This window comes from Camarhynchus parvulus, chromosome 9 (genome assembly GCF_901933205.1).
Source record: "Camarhynchus parvulus chromosome 9, STF_HiC, whole genome shotgun sequence".
NCBI lineage: Eukaryota > Metazoa > Chordata > Aves > Passeriformes > Thraupidae > Camarhynchus > Camarhynchus parvulus.
In genome coordinates this window covers 19,340,343-19,352,594 of record NC_044579.1, presented here as the reverse complement: position 1 = coordinate 19,352,594, position 12,252 = coordinate 19,340,343, and the positions used below count along the sequence as shown (strand labels likewise).

The following is a 12,252-nucleotide window of genomic DNA, read 5'->3' as shown; positions in this document are numbered from 1 at the left end:
CACTGTATAAAAGAGAAAGACAGGCTCACATTGTCCTCTGTATTTTTCCAGAGCATCAACGGAATCAACTTCAGCCTAAAAGGAATGTAAAATGAAATAGGTGTTTCTAGAAAAGCATTTCTGCTCCAGAGGGATGCACACACGAGTGCCTGGACTCAGACACCCTCAGCTGGCTGGACCTCACCCCCCACAGACAGGAAAACACCTCTGGACCCCAGACTTAGGGGACAAAATGACACTGGTCCGAAGCAGGGGCACAGCCAGCTCACAGCTCACTTCAGAGCCTGAGAGGCAGGCAGATGTCACCTGCAGGAGCTGGAGCAGCACTCCTGTGGGACAGGAATATCTATTCCCAGCAGCTTGCCTGGGTGAGTCCCAGAGAAAAAGCCTGGAAAGGGAATTCAGTGCTCCTGCCCATGAGGCTGAGAAGTGCCAGGAGGAGCTGCAGAGGCAGCAGAGACAGGAGCTGAGCCATGAGAAACCTCACTGCCCTCAGGTCTGTCCTCAGTCCAGAGCTGCCACCAGGCAGGAGAGGCACCAGAACACAGAGTCACCACATGGCTCAGGCAGGGAGGGACTTGTGAAGGGCTCCAGTCCCAGACCCTGCCCAGGGCAGGGCAGGGCTGCTCTCGGTGATACAGGAGGTTGTGTCAGTTTTGAGCTTTTCCAAGAATCAGCTCTACACACCACTCTGGGAACTTGTCCCAGTGTCCTACACTCCCACCTGAATACTTTTCTATTTACTTGGACCTTTCCCTGCTGCAGCTTATCCCATTATCTCATGTCCTGCTGCTGTGTTACTCTGACAGACATCAGTCTCTGCCTGCTCCATCCTCCTCCCACTGGCCATCTGTCCCTTTTCCTCTCCAAGGTGACCAAATCCAGCTCCTTCAGCCTCTCCCTGTACATCAGAGGCAATGTGTTAACGCCTCTGTCTAATGTAACTTGCTTAAGTAGAAATCTGGAAAGCATAGAGCAGGTGAAACCTGAAAATCCTTAATTATATGAATACTTATAGATATACCTAAGCCCCTGTATGTGGCAGGTTCATTCCCAGCACCTGCAACTCCTGCACTGCTATGGTTTGGGCTAAATATTGGAAAGAGAAGTGATTTCAGCCCTTAGACCTCAGCTGATTTCAGAGGACTGGGTATTTCAAGCAGTGCCAACTGAGATCTTACCACAGCAAAATGCAGGAGGTCACTGCCAACTTCATTCTTGATTTTTTGGAACAGATTCACTACTGGTTTGCATGGGCCACACCAGGCTTGAAATACATCAACAACTGCAAGCGGGAAAATGGGTCAGAAGGAGGCACAAATGGGTCAGTTTAGACAAAGACCAATAAACCACAGGCTAGAAGGGCTAGATTCAGCTCTGAACTGGAAACCATTGCAAGGTTTGAAATGCTGCATCAGAGGACAGAACCACATTACAAAATAACAAGCTAAGAATGATATGGAGGAATGTTAAGTAGAAACATGGACATGGCTGTGACCTTGGAGACAGCAGATTTCCCAGGGAAAGCTGCTGCACAGAGGTAGAGCACAGGAGGTTTTCCCAAGAACCTTGGGAGCCAGGGCTGTTCCTTGTGCTGGGGACAGTCCTGTTCCAAGCAGTGGAGAGTGGACCAGCACTGCTTGGATTGCAGGGTGACTGTCCCACATAAACGAATGTCCCACAGCCTCCTGCTGGTCTCAACTCGGTTAGAATGGTTTTTTTCTTCCATTCAGGGTAAGGGGAATGGAGAGACTGACTAAACATCCTTAACACCAGTAATTCCTAACAGTCCTGGCATCCTTTCAACACAGAACAAAGCAATTCAGTGTGCTGACCAAACCCTTACCAATGAGTCCTTTGAGACACAGCACTTCTTCCCAAAGCTCCTGGCTAGTAATGTTAATCTGTGTGTAAAATTGAAAAAACAAAGTAAAAGCCACAGTAATTCATCAGGTACTCCCACTTGCTGCAAACATATTGACAAACCACTGCAGAGGGACACACCTGCCTGAAGAGGCATTACCTGAGCACTCAGGAAACTCCTCTGGCTGTGGTTCTCTCACCTCTGACCAACTGATCAGGATGTCTCACAAGGTCCAAGGAAAGGCAGAGGGAAAGGGCAGCAGCATCCAGCCAAGGGCAAGTCCTCCCCTGTTTAGTGGCACTACTGGAACAGTGGCTGCCTGGGGGTCCCAAACTCAGTTTGCAGAGGGTTGTTCTGGGGCCTGGCTGGGGCCTCCAAACTGCGATCCCAGACCCACAGCCCCCTCGTCAGGGTCTCCATCTGCCTGCCCAGGGTTCCAGCTGAACCACACCTCGTTCAGGCCCAGTCCTCACAGGGTTTATGAACCACCTGATTCTCCAGCAGCAGTTTCTCACCTTGCCTGCACACAAGCTCTACTATTTGAGATTTTTCAGCCCTGATAAACTAAACTAGCAAATACACAATTTCCATGGTGCGTGGGCATTAGAGGGTGGTCTGAACCCAGCATGTCCTTACCTGAATTCCCTGCTGTTACCTAAAGACTTCCAAAGCACAGTGAGCAGAGAACACAAGGTTCTAGGCTGGGAGGGGCCTGTGGAGTCCTTCATCTAATCCCCTGCACAAAACTCAGCATTAGATCAGCTTGCTCAGGGATTGACCCTGTCAAGGATGCCCTAGATCATTCCACACACAGCACCACCCACTCTATTATCCCACACTCCCAATACTGTTATTAGAAAGGATATAATCCTTCACATTTTCCCCATTTTACAGGACTTGCCCTTCAGTATGTACTTAAAAAAACACAGCAAATTAAAATAAAAAAGGCTTCTGGAGAAATGCAAGATCTGGTTTTGTTCATCCTGAACAATGAAGATTCCTGATTCCTTCCTCAGTGGGTATCATCAACCCCAGCTACATTGAGACTGCAGTGGAAGACAGTAACTTCCATCAAGGTCAGCTATTTCACAATAATTAACACAAAGGGACATTAAAGGGCTGCTAAAATCTCATAGCCAAGAATTCCAAGAGTGGAAACTCCAGTGTAAATGAAATGCCCTCTCCCAGGTGTTCAGAGCTGTGTCACTGGGGGTCACACAGGGCAGTTTCTCCAGGGCCTTGTCTCACTCAGGGAACAGGGAGCTGTTCAGACACCTCTGTTTATTTGCCTTTTCAGCACATGACCCCAAGCTTAGTTTTCTCAGAGAACACCTGCAGAACTACAACATTTAATTATTTAATCCTAATGCTGGGACCACCCTCAGAGTGTTCCACAGAATGCTAATGAGTCTAAATGATTTATGACAGTATTTTGTTATAATGAATTTGGCCAAAAGTTCAAATGCTGGACTCAAATACTGCTGGCACTCTTTAAGGTGCTTTGCTAATTTGGATGCCCTGAGGCTGCTCGGACTTGGCTTTTCTCTAACAAAAGCAGATCCCTTCCAGGACATCCCCTCATGTCCTACACAGGTTCAGCTTTCATCTGTAGGTGTAAAAAATCCCAGATGTGCAATGTAGACCTGGATTTCCCTTCACTGCCAACGGGGCACAGTCTAGTTGATGTAAAGTTCCCCATCCCACAGAAACACAGCTGGACAAGCAGCAACAGAAACTGTTCCTACCTTCATAAAGTGCCCCTCTTTTCTTGTTACATATGCTCACATTTCCCAGTTTAAACAGGGAAGAAACGAGGTCATAGAGCCAATAATATCTTTCATTATTTCTCTCTTGTGAAGACTGAACTGCTCTCAAAATTTGAAGCAGACCTGCAGAACTCATTTTTGGTTTTCAATGTTTTTGTGTTGTAAAATGCTCTTAGAACCTCCCTTCTCCCCATGCAGTAGTTATAAAGCATCACTAGGTCACCTGTGCAGTGTAAACAGGAAAAATTCCTGTACACATCACTGTGAAAATAGATTGTTCAGCCTTTGAGTCTTTCTTGTACCTTCTAGCTTTTCTACCTTTACAGCAATCTGTTTGAATACATAACCTGGTCAGAAATGTCCAGTAACTCTTGCCATCCAGGACATGTGCCAACCCCACACATTGTCCTAAATGTCCTCTAAGCTATTACCTCACAGAAGTATTTTTGTCTCTGACAGCAGCCAAACCCGTGCTAGGCCCCAACGGCCGCAAACACAACCTGCAGCCCTGCAGCAGCTCCCTCTGCACCCCACAGCCCTGACTGGGGACAAGTGTGACTTGCCAGGTCCTCCCACATGTCCCACCTGCGTCCAGGGATGACTTTTTCCCACAAGGACCTTGCAGTGGGGCTTTGCCAGCAGAATCTGAGATACCCCAAGATTGAACTCCATCCTTTGCACTTACTGAGAGTTTACAAGGTCTGCTAAAGGCCTGGCTACTACTGACCTGCAGCACTACCTCCTTTTTCTTTGCAGCCATCCTTCTGCAGGAACAGGGTCCTTTGAGCAGCTGTCCCAAGCACAAAGTGCTACAGGTGGCTTCTAATCACCTGGAGCCAAGTGCTGGCCAACCTGCACCACAGAGAGAGCTTTGTACCTGGCTCTGCTGCTCCAGCCCAGGCACAGCCCCCACAGCAGAGCTGCAGTGCCCCAAGCCTGGACTCACCTTAGCTCACACCTCCCCCAAGAGTCGAGGTGCTGCTGCGTGGCTTTAACTGCAGCTCCCTCCAGGCCCTTGTGCAGCAGCTGGCAGAACCCCAAGGCTGCCATGGCAGCACTGGCATCGCCAGGGCAGCGTCAGCCCAGCCCAGCCCCTCCCTCCCCCGTGGCCAGTGCCGCCTGCAGCTCCATCTCCCCTGGGACTCCCGGAGCAGCAGCTGCAGGTGGAGCCTTTCTGCCTCCTATGCCTGCCTCACCTGCCCAGCACCCCCAGCCCAACACTCACCCTCCACTCCAGTTTTCCCACCTCTCTCCTAAACTGGGGGCTCAAAGCAAGGCGTGGATCCAGCTGTAAGCTCACAGCACTGAGCAAGGGTGTCCCCCTCCAAACTAGCTCAGGTTGTGGAGGTTTGTGGTTTTCTTTTCCTCTCTGCAGCGAGAGCAGTGCCAGTGCCCAGCACTCCTGGTGATGCTGTTTAGGCAGGGCTGCTGCTCTTACCCCATCCCTTCCCACACCTGGGCACGCTGGGCTGCAGGGGCACACCTTGGAGCTGCTCCTTGTCACACAGCACACGATGCCTGCTGGCCTGGTCCTCCAGCTGCTCACTGTCCTGGCTAAGGATCCAGGTGTTGGTACTTCAAGGCCCCCAGAATGTCTCCTTTGGTGGCAATCAGCCTGCAGAAAAGCCCTGATGATTTTGACCACCACTTGCAAACTGACAGCTCTTCTGCTCACATTTCAGGATTACCAAAGAAAGCCCTTTTAAAGCCATTTTCTACTCTTCAAGAACCTAATCTCAGGCACCTCAATTATTCCTCTGCTTGCTGTGTCACTGCTTCAACAGTTTTGTGGAAGCACAGCATCCACAGCAATGGGTAAAGTCTGTAAAAATAAATTTTAAAAAGTATGAGATGTTTGCCTTTAGAATATCCTGGCACAAGCTGCTTTATGCAGGTTTCTTGGCTTCTTTCACTGCCACAATGCAAATCTGTGACTGGAACAATAGCCACAATGATGTTTTATTTCATTTTCTGTGTGAGAAAGACAGTCCAAACGTGGAATGAAAGTGGTGGGAGAGCCAAGGGTACCATTGTCTGATAGCTGGTGTCCCAAATGCCCTGCTCAACTTCACTCTGTAGCAATGTGTAACCTCTGAAAGAAGGACTCCCATCACTAGACCCATGTATAAAGAGAGGACATACTTATCAACATCCATCAGAATGGCTTTTCAGCAGAGAAATGGCCCAAGAACAGCAGAAATCCTGGTGATTCATATGATGTCCAGACAAAGTTTGCTTTGGCACTTAAAGCAATCCTGGAATTCACAAGCTGCTGCTACCTCATAAAGCTGGGAAAGCTCTGGGTGACCAGCAAAGTCTGTCCCACTGTGAATATCAGGCTGTAGAAAAGCTGACATAGAAAGCTCATATTTCTTCAGGAAGCTGAGAAAAATCTAGATGTTCTGGTAAAGTTCTTTTTATTTACAGTATTCTTCTTTTTGTACATACCTATAGCAACATCAAAAATTATTCACAAAGTTTAACTGAATGTAAAAATGTTCTCATCCAACAGTTTGTCCTCTCTATACCTGTGGAAAATGTCACCTGTTCTCATGCAGCAACAAGATTGTCTGAGCATTGGTTTTTAGTTTTTCTGGCAGAATTTTAGGAAACCACCTCAAAAATTGTACAGAGATACTTTTACTCACCTTTTTTCTGAACACCTATAGGCACCAAAGTTCTATAGAAGCAAACTCGCATTTGCTTTTAGAAATGTGAGTTGCGGAAGGATGAGAAGAGATACATAAGAACTCGAGCTCCTAAATACAGACAGGAGTGCAAATGGAGCAGGGAGATGCCCACTGGACAGTTTTGCATTTACAATAACTGCCTCAGAACTTTTTTCTCAGTTCAAGCAAAAATATATTTGATTGAATTTTATAAACAAGACTTTGCTTCTGAGGTACTGAGATTTAACAAGTTCTCACATATTTTTACTTTCCCTTTTATTCAACCCCCAAAGTCCATCATAAAACATGTGCAGAAGGACATTAAGAACTGCCAGTCACCTACTGCAGTGCCTGGGGGGAAAAGTGTCAGGTGCTCACTTTTATTTGTCTTTGAGAGTGGAAGAAGTTACATGAAATGCAGATATTCTCCTTTGCAACCAAGTGATAACAGTTATCTGATATACAGCACATTCAAATTCCAGGCCAAACTGTGGTCACATTTTCTAACACAAAGATTTACCTTGGGAAAAAAGTAAGGCTGTCATCACAATTTGACCTTCTGATTAGAAATAAAAGATTTAGATAATTATCAAAATTGGTTAGCAAAGTTACAGACTTCTCTTCTTGCTGCAGCCTTCCTGAAGCTCAGTGTAAGAGAAGAAGGATTTGGTTTAAGACATTGGCTGCAAACTCTAGTGCCTGTTAGTGCTAAGTAAATACAGTGTCTGGAGAGTCTGACTATGAACTATGGTCTAAACTGAAACCAGAAAGGAGACCTGGGCAGAGAGTCAGAGCCCTGAACTGCCTGAGGGCTCTGCCATTCCAGCCTGACCTCACACAGTCCTCTTCACTTGCACTCGTGTTTCCCCCTGCCTTGCAGGCACCATTTCAGGAACATCTGGACAGTCCAGGCTTCTGGATGCAGTCACACCCCACCAATTATCCAGCAATCTAAATCCATGCATGTGTGTATAGCTGCATATATACAGAAAATCTGGAGCAACATTACTGAATATAAAACAAGACAGAACCCCCAGTTTTTCCATCCCTTCCCCAACTTAATGCACCCAGCTGATCATTTGTGGAAATAATTTGGAAGTCACTTAACTATTTGTGAAGATAAAGATGCAAAACAAAAGCAATCCCTTAATCCTGCTTGCCAGTTCCTTTTAGTCTCTGGAAGGTGTAACTTCTGCAACACACTGCTCCACTGATATCAGTGATCAGCAAATCCTTCTGACCATGAATAAGCCAATCCTTCAGCAATTAGCTGAGCAAGTTCCTGGCTGGCAAAGCAAGAGCTTATTCCTGCTGATCTTGCAGCCACCTGCTCCCTTCTGAAAAGCATCAGTCATGCTAACCCTGAAGTATGAGCTTGTTTTCTAAAAATGTAAAGAAACCCAAACCCAATCCAGCTGGCCCACTCCATGGATTTGAGCATGTCATGGATACCAGGTGATCTTGTATTGTGGCAAAGAACTCTTGGACCTTGTCAGTACAAAATGTGCTGCTTGGAATTTGGAGTCTGTTGTCTCCCTCTATTTTTCTCTTTAAAACAAAGTATAATGTAAGTTAAGCTGAAGTTCAGAAATGCATATATTTTACTTAAAAACATTCATCTCTTCAAAATTCAAAATAAACTTTATGGGATACAACAGTTTGTTTTTTTTTTAAATAACATTTCATTCAAACGGTATATAATTCATTGAAGTATTCGTACAGCAAACAATGGTTAACCCTTGAAAACCTGTAGAAAAAGATTTTCACACAAAAAAAAAGGAAAACCAAAAGTGAGGTCTCACACCCACACACTCAGCCCAGCGCACACACGCACTCGAGCACCCACGCACCCACACAAGGCTGCAGCAAAAGCAGAGAATTGGAGGCCCAAAAGGAAAACAATGACTGATTGTTCTATCTGAGAGTCCAGGTAGCTCAGGAAAAAAAAACCCAAAAAACCAAAACAACCCCCCCACCCCGAGTCCTCTGAGTAAAGAAACTACCTCAAGAAAATTCTCAAGTGCACTGGAGACCTGATCATTCGAACTGTTTCTGCAAAGCAGCTCCCTGCACCTGAGAAAAATGCAGCCCAAGGTGACTTGTGCAAATATAAGGAGTCAGGAGTATCTCCTGCTATTCCTTAAGTAGACATGAGGGGTGTCCATAGATTCAATTAGTCTTTGATCATGCAAGGTACTGCTGGAGTGCTGTCTTCGCTCTGCAAGAAAGAACAACCCATTAATTACAGGAATCTGGCTTCTTCAGGAGCAGCAGCTTCATGGGCAGGCTCAGAGCGGGCCAGCAGAGAGGGAGGGAAGATGGCTGAGGAAAAGGCTCCCTCACTTTGGAAGGATCTGGCCAGTGGTGCAGAAATGCTCTGTGGGGTTTGTAACTGTTAAAGAATCCCCCTGGCATCCAAGGATAACCTGATCCAGCCAAGGACACTGGATCCCAGCACAAACTGAGGCACTCCCAGCATGGTGGGGCTTGGGAGGTGTGTTAGACACACCCTCCAAAATCCCACAAGAGCAGGCACTGAAGAGCAATTGCTTTTTGTAATAGAGGTGTACCATGAAAAGCAGGTCTTTGAGCTGAGAAATCAAGGAGTGTCAACTCAGAATACACTAAAGGCACATTGGTCCTGTCAGGAATCCTGTAGGAAGACTGGTCCCACCAAAAGCATACAGTGAGGTGAGTGGGAGGAAGGAGCCAGTCTAATAATGCAATTGATGTAATCTAATATTGCTCAACATTTTTGTTAAAACAAAAACACCTCCCACCAGTCTGGGGTTACAATTCCATCATCACATGGGCTAATTCTGAGTTTCCTCCCACCTGAAGTGAGACACTTTGCTCTTCCTTTGTCCCCCACAGCTCCCAACCTGCTACCATGACCTTAACAGACTTTCCAGGACCTGATACAACTCATCAACACAGAAGAAGATTATTTATTTGTTTCTTCCCAGCTTCCTGCTGTAATCACAAGCCATAATAGCTCATGAGGGGGCTGGTGTGGCAGCAGTGGGATATAAAAATGTTCCTGATTATAATTTTCAGTGCTAATACTCTGGCATAGATTTTCAAGATGAGAAGCCCTAACTTGATTACAAAGATGTCTAAGAACACTAGAACATCTTTCATAAAACCAAGAATACCAAATTTAATACATTTTAAAAACAACTGCACAGTTTTGAGTTGTGCTGTCTGTGTGTGACATCTTTCAAAGATCAGATTTTCTCCTTTGTACAATAAACATGGGCTGTTGCTAACTGTAGGTGGGATAATTGCAAAAGGTTAACATAAAACCCCAGAAATTGTCAGTAACTGTTTTGGTTTTACATGTGTTTGGGAAGCAGCCCAATGATCTGTGTGGATATTAACACAGGTAACAGCACAGGTGTGTGCAAAGTTACTGTTGGGCTTAATTAGTTAAAAATAATTTAACTGAGATTAACAGCTGTGGTGATCCTGTATTATCTTCATACTCACTTGTCACACAGATTGGGATCTGAGGACTGACTCAGTTTATGTAGAATATCCACCACTCCCATGTCTCGGAGTTTGTCCTGGCGCTCCTGTGAACCTGCAGCAACAACAACAACCCCAGTGCTGGGAGTGGCATCAGCCCCAGGGTCTGCAGGACAGCAGGGAGGGGTGGGAGCAGGAACCAGCTAAAGGAGGGGTAAGGAGCAATGTCCAGCCACAGCACAGCCATGGAAACACTCCTTCAAACTCCCCAGGGAGCTCCAGCTTCTTTCGCTGTGCTCTGTTTGCACATGTTTGGAGCCAAGAACATCTTGAAGGCAAAAATCTTTATCCTAAGGTATCCTGACTTCAGCTGCTTTATTCTCATCTCTGATCTCACAGGATTTGGATGCAGAGAACATGCCCCTGGAGGTGTTTCTGAGCCTGACTTTTGCCCTCTCCTCCTCTCACTACATTCACCCGAGCAGCACCATCCTTCAGCCCCCTCCTGGTAACCTCCAGGCCATGACTTCTCACCAAATGCCTTATCCATTGCTCCCAGTTCCACCCACAAGTCCTTTAGCTGGTTTTGGCCCAAGCCCTCATTTGGCCCAACCATACTGTGGAAAATTTCTTTGCCAGAAATCCCCTTCAAATCCATTTATTCTCTCCAGTGAACTCATTCCCTGCAAAAATAAGTTTCCACAGCCCCTTTAAGATCTGGAAGCTCTTACAAGAATTCTCATTCACTCCAATAACTTAGAGATCAGATCAGATTTCAGAGAAATGCTACAGGTGAAAACCTCCCCTGTGTGTCTCCAGCTCCTGTCTCTTGTCACTGTGGCCTTGTGCCTCCCCCAGACAGCTCTCTGCCTCCTCCTGTCTCCTGACCACTCCCACATTCCATACTACACCTATAATGATGTTTCCCATTATACTTTGGATTTCACTGCACTGTGCACTGCAAATATTGATTACTATTCAACAAAAGCTTTCTGATCAAGATAGTAACTTGTCTGTGCATTAATAAGGAGGGTTTCTTACCTTCCTCTTCATTCCATATGAGATTAGATATACAGAACATGGCAGCAAGCTGTAGTTTAGCATTTGAATGACTCTAAATATAGAAAAACAGAACTCAAGTTTAGAAGAAGAACTTCAGAAATTCACAATACGTGTATTTTGGCATTCATCATGTAATAAATAAGATAGAAAAGCTGGGATTAATTCTTATCTACAACTTCTCTCAAACATAGGGCCATAATATAAGGCACTTGAGTAGTGGTCAATCACTTCCTTCCAAATGTTTCCTGACATCTTCAAGATATGTATTTTCCAAGTCCAGTAAATGTTTTCTATGTAGATGACATCACTGTAATGTTTTTATAGGAAATAACCCCTGGATTTTCCTTTTAGTCAGTTCCTCTGTACACCTCTGCCATCCAGAAGTGCACTTACACCCCACTGGTTATATGGAAATTAAATGCATGAGAGTGAATAATTCACAAAACAAAATCCTAAAGCACTTTCCTCTTTTCAGTCCTGCAAAAGACCAACACAAATCCTTTAAGAGAAATCCCCCTTACCATGTAGTATTTGATTTTCTGCAGGATGTCATCATTGGTCATAATCAGTTCTTTTGCTGTTGTGCCATCTGCTATATTGGCAAGGATACACAATGTCTGAAAGAGAGAAAAACTGGGAAGTTATTTGGCCCCAGATCACATCCCATGACAACTTCTCTGACAGCTCTGAACTCAGGACAAACAACTCCTTTAATTAGTTTTAATATCTTTAATCTGGAGTTTCCAGCTTGCTCACATCTAGGGCCAATGCCAAGGAGTCACCAGCTGTGGGGAGCAGCCCTGGCCAAAAACATTCATCACCATTTTCAAATGCAGAGCAGCACTCATCAATTCATTGCCAGGAAGAACATTTTAAGTCTCTTATGGAAATCTGCAACATATAGGAAAGAAAAAATGCCCCAGAATATAAAGCAGTCTGTAGCAGTGGCTGGGGGAAAAGGAAAAACAACAAAGCCCAACCATTTCCAACTGGTTCTAAGGCCAGGAACAGGAGAGACAGAGGCCTTTCTGCTGATCTGGCAGAGGAGTCATTTGTTTTCAACAAGTCTAATCACAGCTGTCACCTGCAGAGGTAACTCCAGCTACTTCTGCAGCTGTTTTATTTCTTTAAAATTACAGAAGGCATCCCACAGACTGCCCTTGAAGCACCTTGGCCCATGCTGGCATGACCTGCACAGAGCTTTGACTGGCACAGCCCCTTCCCTGGCTCTCTGGGTCACCAGAGATGCTCCACAGGCTCTTTCCCAAAGAGCTCTGGAAGAACTTGACATCTTTTCTGGACGTGCTGGGAGGACACTGGAGCAGGATCAGCACTTGTATGTGCTTGTGTCTAAGCTGCACTGCACTGTGTCAGCAGCTGCAGAGACTAATCACTTCCAAGCTGCTAATTACATCCTGATGAG

The 12,252-nt window shown here is 45.7% G+C and overlaps 1 protein-coding gene across 3 annotated transcripts in view; it reads right to left on the bottom strand.

Moving 5' to 3' along the window:
* Window positions 1-6,030: 6,030 nt before the first annotated feature.
* Window positions 6,031-12,252, bottom strand: part of ARMC8 (armadillo repeat containing 8) — a 63,045-nt gene continuing 56,823 nt past the window's right edge. For all 3 annotated transcript variants that reach the window (XM_030954228.1, XM_030954229.1, XM_030954230.1), the window contains 4 exons: window positions 11,351-11,446; window positions 10,809-10,881; window positions 9,789-9,882; window positions 6,031-8,517 (listed from right to left, as the gene is read on the bottom strand). In XM_030954228.1, the coding sequence (XP_030810088.1) occupies window positions 8,484-8,517; window positions 9,789-9,882; window positions 10,809-10,881; window positions 11,351-11,446 (297 nt within the window). In that variant the 3' untranslated portion in view covers window positions 6,031-8,483. The remainder of the gene's footprint in view (window positions 8,518-9,788; window positions 9,883-10,808; window positions 10,882-11,350; window positions 11,447-12,252) is intronic.